The sequence below is a fragment of the Siniperca chuatsi genome, linkage group LG23 (genome assembly GCF_020085105.1).
Source record: "Siniperca chuatsi isolate FFG_IHB_CAS linkage group LG23, ASM2008510v1, whole genome shotgun sequence".
NCBI lineage: Eukaryota > Metazoa > Chordata > Actinopteri > Centrarchiformes > Sinipercidae > Siniperca > Siniperca chuatsi.
This window is the reverse complement of record NC_058064.1, coordinates 2,260,001-2,280,000: the sequence shown is the minus strand read 5'-3', so window position 1 is coordinate 2,280,000 and position 20,000 is coordinate 2,260,001. Positions and strand designations below refer to the sequence as shown.

The 20,000-nt window shown below is 42.5% G+C and overlaps 1 protein-coding gene across 5 annotated transcripts in view; it reads left to right on the top strand.

Annotated features, from left to right (window-relative positions):
- The window catches only part of grip1 (glutamate receptor interacting protein 1), a 78,462-nt gene that overhangs the window by 12,246 nt on the left and 46,216 nt on the right, over positions 1-20,000 (top strand). For 2 of the 5 annotated variants that reach the window (XM_044185408.1, XM_044185402.1), the window contains exon 1: positions 6,763-7,758. The exons of 2 other annotated variants lie outside the window; for them this stretch is intronic. In XM_044185408.1, coding sequence (XP_044041343.1) covers positions 7,623-7,758 — 136 coding nt within the window. In that variant the 5' untranslated portion in view covers positions 6,763-7,622. Of the gene's footprint in view, positions 1-6,761; positions 7,759-20,000 lie in introns of those variants that run through there. One more of the 5 variants, XM_044185406.1, reaches the window with a different exon arrangement.

Here is a 20,000-nt window from a genome sequence, read left to right as displayed (position 1 = left end):
CGTGTCGCGGTAACATTTAACACGCTCGAGCCAGGAATCTGACAGCTTGCGTTCACACCGGTCTTAAGATTCCTGGGAATTTCAGTCGGGCTTCAGTTGGGGAAAAGATGGAGAGAGATTTCAGGGATTTTGTATAATCTATTCAAGCTGCACACCTGTTCAAACGCGCAGCTGATTGTGACTGTTTGACTTCCCACAGCTACAGTTGAGTCGGACACTGGCAGTAAACTGGTTCAACACACACACACACACACACACACAAACACACACACACACACACCTGAGGGAGACAGGAAACACACCCTCACAGTAAATCTCTCTGAACTCTGACCTTTGACCTCTGAAACTGACAGACACAGTGATTGACAGCTGGTCTGCAGGGTGTACAGTGACAGTCAGGAAACTATGTTTGGTGTGTGTGTGTGTGTGTGTGTGTTGACCTCTGACCCCTGTCGTGTCCTGACAGCTCTTGTATCCCACGATGCCTTGCTGCCTGGCAGAAGGAAAAATGCTGACGGAAAAATGACACGCACATATATAATAGCAGTGATTACAGGAATGAGGGATTAGTTATCTCATTGATTATTTAACAGAAAATAAACAAGTTCATTAGTAGATAATTGATAAACGTGTCTTTTCTCCACCTAAACATTATCTGGTACCAGCTTCTCAAATGTGAGAATTTACCTGTCGATAATAAAATATCCCGCCAGTACATCCTCCCTCATACATTAAAGGGCAGGATCAATGCTGTTAGCATGCTTTTTTTTACATTTAATCAGATGCATAAACATTTATTTTGTGAGTTAGCCAAACTACAAAATAAAACATGTTTTGCAAACTGTCGTAGACGGTTAATTTTGTCTCTTTCGCACCTGTAGTTTGGTTCATCTGGTTCGAACCAAGAAATAAAAAAATATCCATTTATGCCTTTTTAGTTGTAGTCCGGTTCACGCTGAGTTTTTACAGACAAAGAGCTGTATGTAAAAGTAATAAAGTTATACAGAATGAATCAGTAATAGTTCGTAGATTGATCTTCTCTGGTGTCACAAAGAGCTCACGAAGAAATGACAGACTATGAGCTTTATTGGCGTTATTAGCCTGAAAATCGGCCGCATGTTATACATAATGACTAACAGGTAGAGACAGGAGGAAAAAGAGGCGAACAGCAATAATATTAGGGGGGGATCATTAAGTCACACTTTCTCATGGCCTTAATGAACTGCCAAAAGCACACAGAGCAGGATGAAAGATTTTGCCCGTTTGATTTTGACCACATATACAGATTTCTTATTATGAGATTGTTTCCTTTCACGACCAGCAGATGGATTTAATAGTAGTTTAGCCTTTGAAATCGTGTTAAAATCACATATCTACCATCCTTTTGGTTGGTCTGTTTGTTGCTTTCAGACCACTAATGAAGCGCACCGGAGTTGTTTGAACAGTTGTTTGGGTCGCACCCGAGCTCAGTTAACAGCTTTCACACCAGAAGCCCAAATTAACGAGCAAATGCACCCGTTTGAACCGAACCAAACAGGTTCGGCGTGAAAGCAGCCTCTGTACCATTTTGATAGCTGAAACGTTGGCGAGGATTGCGTCTGTTGGCTGTTCAGAAAGCCCAAGAGATTGACCCTGTTTTCAGCTTTATGGTGTCTTTGATTATATTTGGGATGAAACAAACAGTAACCGGGTATTTCATCTTCCTGTGTGCATGATTATAATGTTCTGATCACGGTTTGCTCTCCCCAGACTGCCTATATCTCATTTCCTCAGCCAGCATGCCCACGTGGGACCCTCTTGGATGCCAATGGAGCCTCAGCCTCAGGCAACCTGAATGGATTGGGAAAAGGAAGGGGGAAATGCAGAACATATACAGTGTGGGAAAGCACAGATTATCCCACATAGTAACCAACCAACAAGTCCTCTGAATTGAACGCGAAAACACGTTGTCGGTCCAATGCGTAAGTGATTTTTGATCGCGCCGTTTCAGAAATAAAACCATTTTCTGAACTCGAGGTTTGGTTAGGTTTACGGAAAGGTTTTAGTTAAAATTACTACTTTGAGTAGTAATAGCCACGTGGTTAAGGTTAGGGAACAATGGTGGTCATGGTTAAAAGAAACCAACGTTGACTGTTGGTACGAAACAGGAAACGTTTAACAGTGTTAAAGTCCCACGTTTAGTTGACCCATCCATCCACCGCAACCTCCTCCGTCACACTACTTCCTTCTTCCCCCCTCCGGCAGACAAGAGTCATAATTACTTTGGCCACTAGGGGCGCTTTAAATAAATGTCCGATCCTACTTGGAGGCAGGACTTGCTCTTAAAGGCTTCACATCCATCCTGTAGGGAGTTGAACACAAGTTGTAATGTTATTTTTCTCTCCCAACGCTGATGTCAACAAATTCACGTACAGGAGGCGACTTTCATCCATCAGATTACTGCGATTACTGACACTCGTGGTCCACTTTTGCCCCAACCATTACAGTCTATTAATTGGACACAGTGATTAGACTTGAGGTCTTTCGCGGCCTGGAGATTATTGCACCACATGGGACTGACTTGTAGCGCTCCTGTGCCTCATTAACAGCCCACACGAGCAGATACACATGGGGCCCATATGGAGCCAAATTATTGTGCCAGCCTATCACTCGCCCATGTGGGTCGACATGGACATGTCGGTTGGGTCAGAAGTTTACTAGGCTCAGCAAGGCCCTGCTGCGTAACAATTTTTTTATGTGTGCTGTCTTATTTCAGTCAGTAATATTTTTACATATTTGTTTACTTTTGTACATTTGAATGCCTCCTTTCGAATCTTTATTCCCCCCCATCTCAATCTGTTCGAGATTTCGACAGAGATCAGGAATGACATGCAACAAAGGCCCCCCGTCTGGACCCCAACCAGGGACATTGTTGACGCCTTAACCCCAAAGCCTCAGGGCGATTACCCTATATTATTTGTATTGAACTTTTTTTTTGGCCTAAGAGGTAGAGAAGAATAAAATGAATGAATACGTGAAATCTATTTGAATTCAAATAAAATTAAACTACACCACACAAACCACACAGTCACAGTTACATGACCAAATTATCTCTAAACATATATACAGTATACAGTGCTGAGTACTGACTAACTCCAACAGAGTGAGACGTCTTCTCTCTAGCTGATCGCTTCAATTTTAGGAGTCACATTCTCCCAGTTAAACTTTTATTCATATCATGTCTTATCAATAATTAAAGCTTATAAACTTAATAGTTTTGAACCTTTGGTGTGTGTGGATTAAGTAGCTCATGAAAAATAAGGTTTGCCAATGTCGGTAGGCTGCAGCTGTTATTTCAGAGTGCCAGATACATATTTAATCAACATTGCATGTGTTCTGCTGCTATAAGGATTGGTATCAGCAGATACTTTAATATTAAAGGACTATAAAGGCGATCCTTAGTATATACAGTAGGTTCTACAGTGACACATACACCAGATACAGTGGTTCCCACAGATCTGAATCCTTTTAGATCCCTCAGTCTTCGGGCCTCCTCATTGCCCATGTAGTCTACATGCGGGTCCCAGCTTTTATAAGAAAGGTTTGTCCGTCAGAACTGAAGAAGCAGCCTCAGATGGTTTGCAGCCATTGCATCGAAAAAGGTGTTTTGTCTCTAATGCAGAGACTCGGCTGGTCTTCAAAAGAAGTAAAGATTCTGTGTTGAGTTTTAAAAGACCAGAGAACATAAACTCGTGTGTGTGAGCTCATGTCTGAACCCAATGTCATTCTGAGATCTATGAAATAACTGTGTGTATTGTGGGTAGGGAGTGAAGATTTTCCGTTTAATTATTCTAATAATAGACAGCTTTGGACTGTCGGTCGGACACGACGGCGTTTCTCACCGTTTTCACCAGTTTTCCAAACCGATCGATCGATCGATGGAGAAAAGAATCAGCAGATGGATCCAGAATGAAAAGCATCATCAGCTGCAGTCCGACACAAACCGGTTCAACATGAGCTCCGGCTCCACCAGCTGCAGCAGCAACATCCTGCTTTACATTAATGCACGAGGAATAATAACCTGATGATAGAATATATAACAGCACAGCAGCCACAGGGACGCTGCACTGCACCGAGTACTTTTACTTTGAATACTTTAAGTACATTTTTCCTGGGTATTTTTACAGTGTAGTATTAGTACTTTTACTGCAGTAAAAGATCTGACTCCTCCCTCCAGCACTGCTCGCTGTGAAGGTGTTCTGGACTCTGGGAGGAGACCCCGAGGCAGACCCGAGCACCTGGAGGGATTATATCCTCCATCTGGTCTGGGAGTGCCTCGGGATCCCCCAGGAGCAGCTGGAGAAAGTTGCTCGGGAGCGGTGTTAATTTTGGCTCCTGATTTAGTTTTAGTCTCATTTTATTCATTTGATTATTGTTAGTTTTAGTCAGTCAGTGAAGTTTTAGACTCACTCTGAGGCTGCAGCTGTCGCCATCTTTGTTGTGTACAGGTACCATGGTTACAGGTGTTGGTGTCAAGGGCACCGTTTACTTGTTTATACCTAGTGTTTATGATGTTGGCAAACAGGGAACAGGAAAGGACCCAAATGCAGACAGAGGAGGCAGCACGATGATTTAAGTGATTTAATTGAGCTTACTGGCAGGTACAGGTAGGCAGGCGGGCAGGTACCAGACAGGTAACAGGCCAACATCAGAGAAGCCAAAACCAACATAGCAGCTAGGACGAACTGACAAAGGAAGGACACTTAAATACACTTAAGTGAAGGCGACAACGAGACACAGGTGAAACCAATGACACAGGTGAAAACACTCGAAACAATCAACGACAGGAAGCAAAACTAACAGACACAAGAGGGATTACAAAATAAAACAGGAAATAACAACAAACCCCCCAAAACCATGACACCTAGACTTAATCACACACACAGTGCACGTGTCTGACGCTACTTAGCTTACGTTAGCTTACCTTTTCTACAAATATGGCCGTGCTCACCTGGCTGTTTTCATGGTTCGTCCCAGATGGTGTGTGCGAGTGAATGATGTCATATTGACAGTTACAGTAATGCTGTCACATCAGATCAGCTGACCAATCACAGAACAGATTCTGACTGCTGGGGTATCGCTGTCCGTTAAAAACTTCATCATCGTCATCCTGGATGGAGCGAGCACGAGAGGAAGCAGAATTAGTTGAATGGAAAGCGTCCCTAGTTTCCTCTCCTCTCCTTCCTCTTTCTTTTCCTCCCTCTCCTCTTCCTCCTCTCCTCACCTCCCCTTTCCTAGTTTCACATTCATTTCCTTCTATTCTCATCTCGTCTCCTCTCCTCGCCTCCACCCCTCCTGGTTTTTCTCCTTTCCTAGTTTCCTTTCCTCTTTCCTTTCACCCTCCTCTCCTCTCCTTGTTTCCTGTCATTGTTTCCTCTCATCTCCTCTCCTTGTCTCCTCTTCTCTCCTTGTTTCCTCTCCTTGTTTCCTCTTCTTGTTTCCTCTCCTCATCTCCTTGTCTCCTCTCCTCTCCTCTCCTTGTGTCCTCTCCTCTTCTCTCCTTGTTTCCTCTTCTTGTTTCCTCTCCTCTCCTTGTTTCCTCTCCTTGTTTCCTCTTCTTGTTTCCTCTCCTCTCCTCTCCTTGTTTCCTCTCCTTGTTTCCTCTTCTTGTTTCCTCTCCTCATCTCCTTGTCTCCTCTCCTCTCCTCTCCTCTTCTCTCCTTGTTTCCTCTTCTTGTTTCCTCTCCTCTCATCTCGTTGTTTCCTCTCCTCTCCTTGTGTCCTCTCCTTGTCTCCTCTCCTCTCCTTGTTTCCTCTCCTTGTTTCCTCTCCTCTCCTTGTCTCCTCTCCCCTCCTTGTGTCCTCTCCTTGTCTCCTCTCCTCTCCTTGTTTCCTCTCCTCTCCTTGTTTCCTCTCCTCTCATCTCGTTGTTTCCTCTCCTCTCCTTGTCTCCTCTCCCCTCCTTGTGTCCTCTCCTTGTCTCCTCTCCTCTCCTTGTTTCCTCTCCTCTCCTTGTTTCCTCTCCTCTCATCTCGTTGTTTCCTCTCCTCTCCTTGTGTCCTCTCCTTGTCTCCTCTCCTTGTTTCCTCTCCTTGTTTCCTCTCCTCTCCTCTCCTTGTCTCCTCTCCTCTCCTTGTTTCCTCTCCTCTCCTTGTCTCCTCTCCTCTCGTTGTTTCCTCTCCTCTCCTTGTTTCCTCTCCTCTCCTTGTCTCCTCTCCTCTCCTTGTTTCCTCTCCTCTCCTTGTTTCCTCTCCTCTCATCTCGTTGTTTCCTCTCCTCTCCTTGTGTCCTCTCCTCTCCTTGTCTCCTCTCCTCTCCTTGTTTCCTCTCCTCTCCTTGTTTCCTCTCCTCTCATCTCGTTGTTTCCTCTCCTCTCCTTGTGTCCTCTCCTTGTCTCCTCTCCTCTCCTTGTTTCCTCTCCTCTCCTTGTCTCCTCTCCTTGTGTCCTCTCCTTGTCTCCTCTCCTCTCCTTGTTTCCTCTCCTCTCCTCTCCTTGTTTCCTCTCCTTGTCTCCTCTCCTCTCCTTGTTTCCTCTCCTCTCCTTGTTTCCTCTCCTCTCCTTGTTTCCTCTCCTTGTCTCCTCTCCTCTCCTTGTTTCCTCTCCTCTCCATCTCCTTGTCTCCTCTCCTGTCCTTGTCTCCTCTCCTCTCCTTGTTTCCTCTCCTTGTTTCCTCTCCTTGTTTCCTCTCCTTGTTTCCTCTCTCTCCTTGTTTCCTCTCCTTGTCTCCTCTCCTTGTTACCTCTCCTTGTTTCCTCCTTGTTTCCTCTCCTTGTTTCCTCTCCTTGTTTCCTCTCCTTGTTTCCTCTCCTTGTTTCCTCTCCTCCCAGTGTTCAATTACAGACCACTCTGGAATTCACACACAGACTCCGTGCCTGAAGTGCTCCCCTCCCCCTCACTTGTTTGAAGTGTGTGAGGAGGAGAAGGAGGAGGAGGAGGAGAGGAAGGCAGGAGAGGAAACACAGAAAATATGGATAGAGAAAGGAAGGAAGGAAGGAAGGAAGGAAGCAGTGGAACAAAGGAAGGAAGGAAGGAAGGAAGGAAGGAAAAATAACAAAGGATGCAACAAAGGAAGGAAGGCGCTAATGAAGGAAACAAAGCTCGTCTCTTCTCTGCTGACTCTTCAAGTGCACATTTACAGCGTGTGCACACACACACACACATTCACACACAATGGAGTGCTGAGATGGAGGAGTGGTGTGTTAGAGGGCGAGCGAGCAAGCAAGTGTGTGTGTGTGTGTGTGAGCTGCGAGCCCTGTGATTGGCTGAGCCCGGCTAGCTGCACCAACAGCCGAAAGAAGACGGGAACAGAGGAGGAGAGGGAGGCTGCAGATAGAGAGGAGAATACAAAGAGCATGTGAGAGTGTGTGTGTGTGTGTGTGTGTGTGTTACGAGCTAGCCAATGTGTGTGTGCATGCATGTGTGTGTGTGTGACATCCAGAGGTGTGTGTGTGTGTGTGTGTGTGCAGACGCGAGGAAGCGAGGAGGAAACCTGATCTCACTCTCTCTCTGTGGAATAACGCTTTCCGTTAACTCTCGTCGTTATTAGCCTTGCTGTAAGCTGATAGCTTAGCCTGGCCCCAGTTTGGCCCAGCTCGGCCCGGCCCAGTTCAGACCTGGTGTGGTGGTGGTGGTGGTGGTGGTGATGGAGCGGTTCCTGGCACTGCTGCGCCTGCTGGGCAGGAGGAGGCGAGGGAGGAGGTACCGGGCGGATGACGATTACCAGGAAGGCTACGAAGACGTTTACTACTACACCAGCAAGTACAACACACACCTACTGAGTGAGTGAGTCCCATAGAGAAACACTGAGGAGAGAGAGGGGGGGGGCTTTGTTTTATTGTCTTGCTGGAAGGGCGAGTGAGGAAGAGAGATCAGTGTAGAGAGCGAGAGAGGAGCTTATATACAGATTATGAAGTAGCCCTGAGTGTATATGTGTGTGTGTGTGTGTGTGGAAGGTCTTGTATTATAGATGAAGGTCGTTAGCGAAGCGCTGCTCAGTTACAGTACACACACACACACACACACACACACACACAGGTATCCAGGTGACGGGGGAGCAGGTGGTTTGTGGGTAATAACAAGGGAGGAAGTGTTGACTGTGGACAAGAATGTTCACTATGTGGGTAACACACACACACACACACACACACACACACACACACACACACACACAGTAGTTCCAGGTTTAACTTGCTGTGTTGTTTTAGGCCACATACTGGTCTGACTGTTGCTTCAGATTCTGGTTGAGAAATCTGTCCAATCCTGTCGTAGTTTCTGGTTTTCATTCTGCTCCCAATTCCGCTTTTGTTCTGGTTTTTGTTTTGTTCCAGGTTCTGGTTTATCGGCTGTGTCTCAGACCCCTTTTGCTTTTTTTGGTACCGAACAAAATCTGTCTGCAACACGTCAACAGCGTCAAAAACTGTAAAGTACCGAACCGAGACAACAAAGTACACCAAAGATCGTCGCACATTCAAAGGCTTAATATCATTGCACTATATATATATATATATATATATAGTAGTGCAACTGTACAAACAAGGCCTTTTGCCACAGGCTCCGTCAGGTTCACTTTAATTAAAAAGCAAACCTGACCTTTAATTAATATTAAAGATGAATTATCTTATTGTGACCCACATCAGGGTTTCCCGCCTTACCTGAAACAACGAGCGTATATATATATAAATTGTCATATATTTGGCAAAATATAATATTAGGGTTGTTTAAAGGTACCCTGGGGAGTTTCTCATACAGGTTTTTACGCTTGGGCCCCTGTTTAATACACAGTCATGCTGCTGGTTTCATGTTATTCCACCGATCGACAGTTGGAGGCCTTAAGGCGCCGACAAAGGCAGTGATGAAGAAGAGCATGCGCGTAAACAATGCAGGATTTAAAATGTTAAAAGAATCGGCTTTGCAAATGCTTTCCGAGGAAGGAAATGTACTCAACAGCTTTGTTAGCGCTCAGGGATCCACGCAGTAAGAAACACAGAGTGTAAATGTGGGTATGACTGTTGTTAGTTTATAAGAAAACTCCAGAGCAGCTTTAAGCTTCAGGGGGAAATTAGTTTTCACAAGGTGGGAAAAGTTTAACCGGGGACTCGCATTACGACTGTTTAGCCGATTATGAATCTGATTTGGGCTTGAAGACTGATGGGACCAAGTTGGACTGGGTTTGTCCCAGTCCTGGGTCAGTTGGTGTTGACAGATAAAATCATAGTTTGTAATATGTAAAGAGTCTAATCTGACGTCTTCGGCCGTTCTCAGAAAGACTATTTTAAACATGTTTGATATTTGTCGCGCTCGTGTGTTGCCGAGGGAGACGTACCCGTAAATAAACATCTTTACCCGAAGTTAGCTTAGTTTTACAAAGCTCCAGTTCCCTCTCTGGGCTCTACAGTCCTACGTGCCTCTCCATCCAGGATCTCACCAGACTCTGCACAAATGTCGCTGCATATAAACAAGCTGCTGGTTGGCGTCCATGTTTGTTTTGGTACAAGAACACGCGATAATTAGCGTTCTTGCGGGATTTGCGGGGTCGTCTGCCTCCAGAGCTCCAGTGGTTCAGTGTGTTGTCTGGTGTATTTACTCAGTCGTCAGGTTTATGCTCCTTCCTGACCGTCAAAGACTAAAAAGTCAGTAAGATCTTGGTCACAGAGTTAGTTTAATAATCACCAGTTGGACACACATTTCACCCAGTGGCGTCTGTACTGATTTGAAGTTGTTTAAAGTTTGTATTGATCACCTGGACCCGTCAGTAGCTCCATGTTGTTTCCACCAATGACTGTGATCCTGGTGATTGTGTGATGCGGTCGAAAGCTGCAGAATGAGTTGTTTTGTCAACAGCTGTGTTTCAGTTTCTAGATTCAGTTGCAGCTGCTGGTCTCGGTTTACTTCTGGTCCGTGTTCCAGATGTTGGATTCGGTTTCGAATGCTGTTCCTGATTCACATTAGTTTCTGGTTTCAGTTCTAATTTAAACTCTATTACAGACGATGGCTTGGTTCTGGTAGTTCTGATCATAGACTCTCGAGTCCAATCATATCAATCCGCAGAAAGATGTCCTGTGGCAATAAAAAACGTTTTAAAATCATTTTTAAATCAATTAAATCAGTATTTGGTGTCAAATTATTGATTTCTTTATTATGTAACCATGTAATAAGCGGGTTAATGCACAGAGAGGCGGTCATTATTGGGAAATAATAAGTTAATTTGGCATTAACGACCGGCTCGGTGTACGTTATCCCTTTACTTTGTTGTTTTTTTTTCCTTTATTAGACAGTAAAGTGCTGATAGGAGACGAGGGAAGAGAGATGGGGGGTTAACAAAAGAACCGGCGGCGTTGTGATTACATCGTCAGCGTCTCAGCGCTGCAGGCTAATTGAAGCATACTATGGATTAGTTTATGTTATGGCCGTCACCTTCCTTTCTGACAGATCAGTTTAGCAATAAATACTACAATACCCATGAGCCTCAGTTGCCTCTGCTTTGGAAAAGACTCCATCCAGAGTTTTCTTTGTTGATGCAATCAGGCACAAAACCTCTGCAACTCTGCAATATGGCTGCCAGGCTGATACGAGATTTAGCCAAAGCAAATTGAATTTATCCAGTGGGCTCTGCAGAGCTCAGCCTTTACCTTCACCCTGCCATTAGCCACGCTCGGATTAGGCGTTTCTCTCCTCAGCGCTCAGCGGGAGTTGTGGTTAACTTCTCTCCTCAACATGTTATTTCTTGAACCTCTGACTTGTTTGTGCTGACGGTGGTGGCCTGCCTTTTAAACTTTTAAACGAGGCTCCACTTCTCCACTAATGAGACCGTCCAAATCACAATGTCCATATCGGCTCTTTTATTTATATATTTTTTTTATCTTTTTGCATAGTTTAATGTTTAAGAGAGTGTCTACGGTCGAAAACTGTACCGATGCCTCGTTCTACACATACTTCCTACACGCTCTGCATCAGCACACTTATTTTATTATATACTTATACCCACCTGGTACTTAATTTATTTTCTGACCTGTTTTTATAGTGTATTGTATCATATTTTTTGCTAGTACTTCCTCCTGTGTGCACTGACGTAAAGGCGAGCTGCTGTAACAAAGAGTTTCCCTTCAGGGATCAATAAAGTATTTCTGATTCTGATAATGAACTGTAATAGCTCAAGACACTAGAAAAATTTAAATAGTTAATTCCTAAATCAAAAGGGAAACTTACATTCTTTTAATAATATGGTATATGGAGAAAAAACTCTACTAAGTCTGCAACTAACGATTATTGTGGTTATCAATTAATCTGCCGATTTATTTTCTCAATTGATAAATTGAGTGGTCAACAAAATGTCAGAAAAAAAGAGTCCGGCAGCCAATCAGCCAAAGACACTTTTACAGACGTCACACTGACTTGTGTATTCACGTGCTGAAAGTATTTATTTGTGTATTTTTGACACATTTTCTCACAGCTAAATGTACAAGTGCCTCCACTACTCGTTTTACTATCTGCTGGATTTACACTCAGACGTCTCCTGAGCTGAAATGAGATTCAGAAATATTTTAGTTTTTGTGGGTGAACTCTAGTTCACAGCTCACCCGTCTCCAGAGAAATCTTGAACCCGCCGTCCACTAAACTGTTTACACCGATTTAAAGTGTTTGTGAGCGCTCCCAGCCGCGAGCAGACGATAAAGGATTCACTTTGGTACCCGGCCTCGTTCTCTCAGATGTTTCTGAATGAACTGGACCAGCAGATTAACTGCAGAACTCACTATTTGTGAAGAAATCTGGCTATTTTGCTGTGAGGAAAGTCAATCCAACACCTATGTTTCATATTATTTATTTAAAGCCGCATTTTTGTGTGTGTGGATGTGTGTTTAGGCGCTAATAACTGACACTGATCTTTATTATTCGTATGTGAGAAATTACTGGAATATTCCTTTGTGTGTGTGTGTGTGTGTGTGTGTGTGTGTAGCAGAGCTGCCAAGAGACATTTCTTGCAGCTACCAGTTAGCTAGCAGTGTGTGTGTGTGTGTGTTTAGCACAGCGTGTGATTCTATATGAAGGCAATTTAAGGTTGGTTGACTTGCTAACCCACACACACACACACACACACTCTCCTCAGACCTTATTCCTTTGTTTCTCTTTTTATTCGGGCATTGGTTTCGCCTGGTACGGCCTGTTTAAGCTGGTTGGTTGCATCAAGCATCTTCAGTTAGGTTCTGCACTGATTTATATAACTCTGGTCCAGGATTAAAATCAGAAACAGAGATATCTTTTTTTTTTATTCCACACATTCTTCTTCGTTGTCAAAACCTGGCGCCTACATTACCCACGATGCAATTCAACTGGCAACGGTTCGTCGGAGATTGGAGTGTGTTTATGCTAGCAGCGGCTAATGTAGCCTGGAGCCTGCGGCTCACTTCTTTCTAACTCCACACCAACAGGTTTGTTTCACTTTCAAACTTTTCGTCTTCAGCCCCGACCGACGCCGACTCGAGTGACGTCACTCGAGGACATTTATCAGCCTTCACACAGCTCCCTCTGGAGACGCTAAAGGCTTTATACGACTTTTATAACTGATGCAGTAAAACTCCCCAACAACTGGAAACACACACAATCAGTTCCCCTTTACGACCTTCTGAGAAGAAAGCTGATCACCCCAAATCTCCTCAGCTGCTGGCCTGAGGATACACTCCTTATGGAGTTTCAGACCATCATTTCTATCAGTATACCAACACTGCACTGACTGAAGTGCATAGCTGAGATGTGGGAGCACAGTGACGTCAGTAAGAATAAGTCAGATGATCAGGCAGGTTGAAAACAAACCAACAGGTTAGACAAACATATTTGGAAGAGAAAATGAAGGTGAATGGTGTAATTATTACACAAACTGTCAACGGTACTGCAACTTTAACCTTCTGTGCTCACTGAAGTTGTGCTCGCACAGTTTTCCTGCGCAACCAGGGATTATTAGCAACATTTCAGGTGCACTCACCTTCAGTTTGACCTCCAAATAAAGTGGTTTAGATCAGCGGTTTCCAGCTGGTGGGCTGCGGGTCGCAAGCATGTGGGTCAACTTGGTGAAAAGGAAACTTTGAAATGTGCATTTCTGCAACAGCGCTTTTATAACACGTTATAACTTAACAGTACATGTAGCCTATCGATGCTTGCTCTGTCAGTCATGTGACCCTCGCCATGCGTGTCCGTTGACTGTAGCGGTCTTTCCAGTGTGTCGGCTGCTCGTGGCAGAAATCAAGAAGAAGCTACCTATTACACGTTGTGCTTTAAAAATAGTTTTAGTAGCCTGAAAAGGCGTGAATTAGTTGTAGCTGCTGTTGCAATGCTTCTAATCTTTTTTTAAATATTGGTTTTAATTGCACACTCTTGCTTCAATGCTTCTAAGTTTTAATGAGCTTTAAGCCCATGTTGTACTTAACTTATTTTAGTTTTCATTTGGGAAATATAGCAGAAGAGGCAGCACAGTGGTTAGCTCTGTCTCCTCACAGCAGGAAGGTCCTGGGTTTGTGTCCACTGACAGGTGGAGTGGATGGATGGAGGTAAACTGAATGGGCGTTAGGTTGGTCTGTGTGTGGATCAATGTTGGTAAAGTGCCTCCAAATCCCCAAATGTTCTCCCAACATATTATTGATGATTTAAACATGAACGGCATTGCAATTCAGAACATAAAATGCGATCTGGTGGAGTTTTGGGGTATTTGTTGGCACTGCAACCTGGTTGCCTGGTTCGAGTCTATCAGGGACAGGTCATAGGTTAAAGGTGTAACTCTGGAGCCTCTGGCCACGCCTCCATCAGTGATGTCACCTGTATCTCACCTGTAGGCAGGCTCTCCATCCTTTCTAACCAGACAGCAGCTTCTCTGACTGCCTGCCTGCCTGCCATACTCTCTTTGTACGCTCGATGATCTCATTATGTGCCGAAACATTATGATGCATAAATCTGCACATAAATGAGGTGAAATGATGTTGACTGTTATACGGAGTTCAGACCAGTGCAGTTCTTAGCAGTCATGTGTTATGTGAAGCTTGTTGACATAGAAAAATGTGCTAATTAATGCTTTAAATAAGGACTTAATTTGCATCACTGGTCCTGTGTTCAACATGATGGAGATTAAAGAGGAAAGCTGAAGGAGGGTTGGCTGTCTGATTTAGCATTTTGTTATGTTATTATCAAACCATCGTTCAGATTCTGGTCAAATTGAGTAAGTAAAGAAAACTAAATATGTTGAAAGCAAAAAACATCTTTGTTTTCATGTGTTTTTGGCTGCCATCAGCAGACCGGTCATAGACTCGACACCACACCTACCTGTTTTTTAATAGCCACCATGTGTGAATGTGTCAGACTCGTCTCTGCTGGCATTCAGTCCCACGATTTCCGTTTGCTGGGATTCGATTGGTGTTGATCTGGAGGCGGCGTTCTTCACCGCTGTGTTATCTTCAGAGCCAGTGAACGCACTCAACCAGAGAGAAAAAGTAGAGCAGAAATCTGTTCACCTTAATTAATCTGTAGGCGTCTCGGGATTCAGAGCACTTTGCCCTCGTTATTTGAATATGATGTTTAATTAGTTCTCCTAAATTAAAGAACAACTGCTTCCTTTTTTCTGCACTTATTCCTCCTAAACCAAGGAATTCAACCTTGCGATGCAGGAAACCTAAAGGTCCGTAGAGATGGTCGTATAGGGACACTAATGGATCTAGAACTGCATCAAAAAGGTTGTTTTCTGTGCTGTTTGCTTGTTTGAATATTAGTTAACAGTATAACTTGAAAACCAGTGGTAGAATGTAACTAAGTACATTTACTTAAGTACTGTACTTAAGTACAATTGTGAGGTACTTTTACTTTACTTACTGTAAGTATTTTCATGTTATGGACCTTTGTTCTACTACATTTCAAAAGCAAATATTGTACTTTAGTACAATATTTAGTATTTCCATTTTAGCCTACTTTATACTAACTACTAAAACCAACAGTCCAAAACCCAAAGATATTCAGTTTACAATCATAGAAGAAGAAAAGCAGAAAATATTCATTTTTAGGAGCTGGAACCAGTGAAAGTTTTCCTATAAATTACATAAACGATGAATCTATTAACAAAATTGTTGCTGATCAATTAATGGTCTCAGCTCCAATAATAATTTAACACCAACAGTCATAATGAGTACTTTTACTTTTGATACTTTGAGTACATTTTGCTGATTTAAAAAAATGTGCTTTTACTTTAGTAAAATTCAAAATGCAGGACTTTTACTTGGAATAAATAGCCGTGGAATGTAACGAAGCATTTGTACTTTTACTTGAGTATTTCCATTTCATGCTACTTTATACTTCTACTCCGCCACATCTCAGAGGCAAATATTGTACATTTTACTCCACTAAATTTATCTGACAGCTTTACTTACTGTTTACTTTGAAGATTAAAATTGTATATTTAAACAGATATGATACAAATTGCATTGTTAAAGATTAAACTAACTAACGAGACATTTTCTAAAAACTAGGCTTAAAGGCTCAAAGAGGTAACAGTATCCACTATTTCACAAAAACAGCACAAATTTGACAATATAGATTTGTGTATCAGAACTTTGTTTCTTCTTCTTTCCTCTCCCATTAATCATCTCACGACCCCTCAGATTTATCTGGTGACCCTTTGGAGGATCTTGTATTAACTAATAATGTCATTTATAATAATATATCAGTTTTGGGGGACATTTTTCCGCAGAGCAAGTACTTTTACTTTTGATACTTTAAGTACATTTTTCTGATGAAACTTTTGTACTTAAGTAAGATTGTGAATGGAAGACTTTTACTTGTAATGGAGTACTTCTTCCACCACTGTTGAAAACCTACATGAAATAGGTTTCAGTTAATTGTTTTGAAGGAACAAGTGATTAGTTTCTGGCTTAATACTTCTGGCTGGTTTACATCTTACATAATGAGACAGTATTTTTCAGTATATCTTGGAAACCGTATGTCTACGAAAGTTAACTTCATATGTGGAGTCCCTCAGGGGTCTAATCTTGGGCCACTGATGTTCAGCCTGAACATGTTATGTGGTATGCTACTCAGGAGACTTCAGCTTGTAAAGTCACAGATTCAATGCATTAAAGACAAAAATAACCGGATGTCCCACAACCTCCTGCAGGGTTCGACGGTCTCACTGCTCTACCTAATACGACTGTGAGCTACAGCAGCTAAAAGTGGATCACGTGTTACTTCTTGTACATAAAGCTCTACACGGCATTGCTCCACAGTACCTACTTATTTAATATGACCTCTCAGGTCATCTGGCCTTCCAGTTGGTGAAGCAGCTTTTGGTTTTTATGGTCCTCCTAGTTGCTGGAGTACATTGATAGATTGTGTTGGATATGTTCCAACATTAACATTGTTCAAAAGTAGACTGAAAACATGTTCTCCTGTATATTTGATTAGTTTCGTTGTGTTTTAAACTGCATCAGATTGTTGTAGATGTTTGATTGTTTCTATACTGTGTATACACACTGTTCTAAATAGTTCTCAGACCATTTTTTCACAATTGAGAATGACTTCCGGATGGGAGCCGAAACGTCTTGATTCTGAAAAGAGTGTCCAGATGACTACGACTGAAACCTTTTCTACGATATATAAATAGTTTTGCTTGCTTTGGTGTAGATCCAGTAACTTTTGAAGGTTTCCTTAAAGATAGAAAAAGATTTTGCGATGACATTTTACTCTTACTACACAAAATGTATAAATAATAATTGTCTTTCACTAAGTGTATTGTGATGCATATCTGAATCCAAATGGTTTTAAGAACATTTCTTATCATTAAAATAACATATCCAGAAGATTGTGCAGCTGTGGTGGACGTACAGGCATGAGATGTTGTGGATCTTAATGCTGTCTTAAATATTATTATTATTATTATTATTATTATTGTTATTATTATTCTCCTGTGGTCCTCCTGGTTCGAGTCCAACCAAAGTGTTTTCATCACATTAACAGATTGGCTCTTGAAACAGTGATGCCAGTCCATCAGTTGATCCGTCTGTTGGTCCAACACTTTGGTTCAGCGTGAAATATCTCGACATCTACCAGATGGATTGCCATGAAATTTTGTACAGACATTCATGACCCAAAGAGGATGAAACCTAAAGATTTTGGTGATCTCCTGACTTTTCAAGTAGCGCCATCAGCGGGTCAACAGTGAAGGCTCATGAACACTAAAGGACGAACTTGTGCTAAATGGCACTTAAAGTGATTATTTCATGGCATCAAGTCATTCTCCAGGTGTTACATACATCTTCAACATCACAGGTGACCACTTAGTCAGGTGTCCTTAATTCAAGCAAGCAGTGAAATCCACAACGCACTGCAATAACGCAAAGTTACTTGTCCAACACTTCAAACAGCAGAATACCTCTGAAACTACTGACTGAATTCTTGTACTTGTACTAACAATGCATGTCAATCAGAGCTGAAACAGTTTTAACTGATTAGTCGTCCGACAGGAAATTGATCAGCAACTGTTTTGGTAATTAATTGTTTTTCAATGAAAAATGAAAACATTCTCTGGCTCCACTGTCTCAAATGTGAGAATTTGCTGGTTTTTGTTTGGCTTATGTGACGGTAAACTGAATGTCTTTAGATTTTGGACTGCTGGTTGGACAAAACAAGACATTTGAAGACATCGTTTTGGACTCTGGGACATTGTGATGGCCTTTTTTAAAACAATTGTCTGACCTTTTTAAACACCAAAGTATGAGGTCATTTATCAAGAAAATAATCAGCAAATTAATCAATGAAGAAAATGGCTGCCAATGGTTTCATACTGTTCCAGATACGCAGCGATGCGCCAACAAAGGCAGGAAGGAAGACTGTTAGCTAGTAAACTTGGATGTAAACAATGCTGGATTTAAAATACTTATGTTTTGTCAACAAAACCCGTTCAAAGACCCAAACCATCATGAACGTCTCTGCTAACAGGTGTGTGTGTGTGTGTGAATCACAGCCTGATGGATCTTCTTCCTCCATCGTTGTCCAGAAACTATTAAAACACATCAGCGAGCCGCTCTGTTGCTCTGGGTGACATGTTCCTTCATCACCACGAACACACACACTGTAGTTTATTCTGACTCAGCCTCACACACACCGTCCTGCTGCCTCAAACACTCACTACAGCACCACATGTGGATTCATCCGCCGCTGGAAATAGTCCCCAGCAAATGCACCGTTTCCTCCTGTTTGTCTGATAAAAACTACAGCGAGCAGCTGTTTGAGGGCTTTAAGGTTGTTTAAAGGTTGTTAAAATCATCTTAATCCGCTCTGTCTGACAGTAGCACCAGTTTGTGCAGGTCTTGTTTACACTGAGTGAAACATTTAAACCTAAAACTCCATGTTTTTTTTTATGGCTGCATCATTTCACCAAATGGAAATATTATTTACATTTCCTCAAAAATCATCCTGACATGTTTGTTTATCTTTTGTAAACTTTGGAATCTCCACTACAGCTGAATATTACATTTTAAAAAGGTTTGGCTGTGCAGCGAGAGTTTGTAATGACTGGCACGCAGGTAAACTGCTGTTTAAAAAAAAAATAAATGAAACTATATATTTGTGTTTTTTAAAGATTTACGTCTTCAGCAGGAACCAATGGGCTCGGAGCTGAGAGCCGCAGACAGGAAGTCAGACAGTGCTGAGAGACGGACCGACATGTTGATGGTTTGGGTCTTTTCACGGGATTTGTTGACGCTAAGAAAAATATAGAATAACGGCAGCTTTAAAAGAGGTTTTATATAAATTGCGAGGCGTCTCGGAGACCGGCAGAGTCCGAGCACAGCTGACGTGATGATTTGCGGCGTTCTTGGTTTGTTGATTACAGTGCTGTCGGTCGGTCCCATCTGTTCCTCACACACATGTAGACTCGTCAGTCTGACTGTGACCGTTAGCACTAATTAAAGGTTTACACATCCGTCCTCTCCTCTTCCCTTCTCTGGAACAGTGTTATTAGCGCTGTGACTCTGAGTGTGAGTGTGAGTGTGTGTGTGTGTGTGTGTGAGTGTGTACTTACATAAGGAGATGTCATGGTGACTCAATCCCACGTGTTTGACTTTGGGCGGTGGGTGTTGGCATGCAGGCACGCACACACACACACACACACACACACACACACTGTCAGTGTTACCCTCTGATTTGGTTATTTTGAAAATGCTGGAGGCTGTGATGATAACCTGTAATGTTTGTGTGTGTGTGTGTGTGTGTGTGTGTTTGTGTATTTGCATCTGTGTGTTTGCATCTGTGTGTGTGTGTGTGAACACTTCTTTCATCTCTCAAAATCATCTCTTTGTACGGTGCAGGGTCGCTCCCTCAATTATTCATCAGTTTGTTTCCATGGTAACAGCTGCAGCCGTTGTGTGTGTGCATGTGTGTGTGTTTTTTGGGTGGGGGCTGGTTGATTTGACAGCAGTAGGATGGGCTCATCAGCTCATTATACTGTGTTATTACATCTGATGGGCATACAGGGACGACTGTTAGTCCTCTGTGACTGTAAACTGCAAGCAGCAGTACAAGTACTAGTATGTACATTATTTACTCACTATAAATGTAATATTGTGATTTAAATTACCTTAATTTAATTATAAACTTAACATCTGCTGTGGAACTTTAGGTTAGCTCCAGTTTGTGTCCTTCAGGTGTTACCTTTACATCAGAGTACCTGCTTAAAGGTCGTTTCACAGCGCGTACGGCCGGTCTGAAGGCATTTCCACAATCCTCAAAGACTCTTCCAACCATCTGGGTAAAAAGAAATACTCAGTCCACTGTACGACGACAAAGATTTGGAACGCATTTCTCAAGTTTTATAGTATTTCCTTATTTACAAAGGAATCCAGATGTGTCTTTGCTGTTTTTGTACGACACAAGAAAAAGTATTAATGCGTGAAAATAGAAAAACATTGAAAATCAAACATCAATATACAGAAATACTAAAACGGATATTTTTGGTTCTTTGGTTCCACGTGGTTTTGGCTGGTTCTGGTTTCTCTGG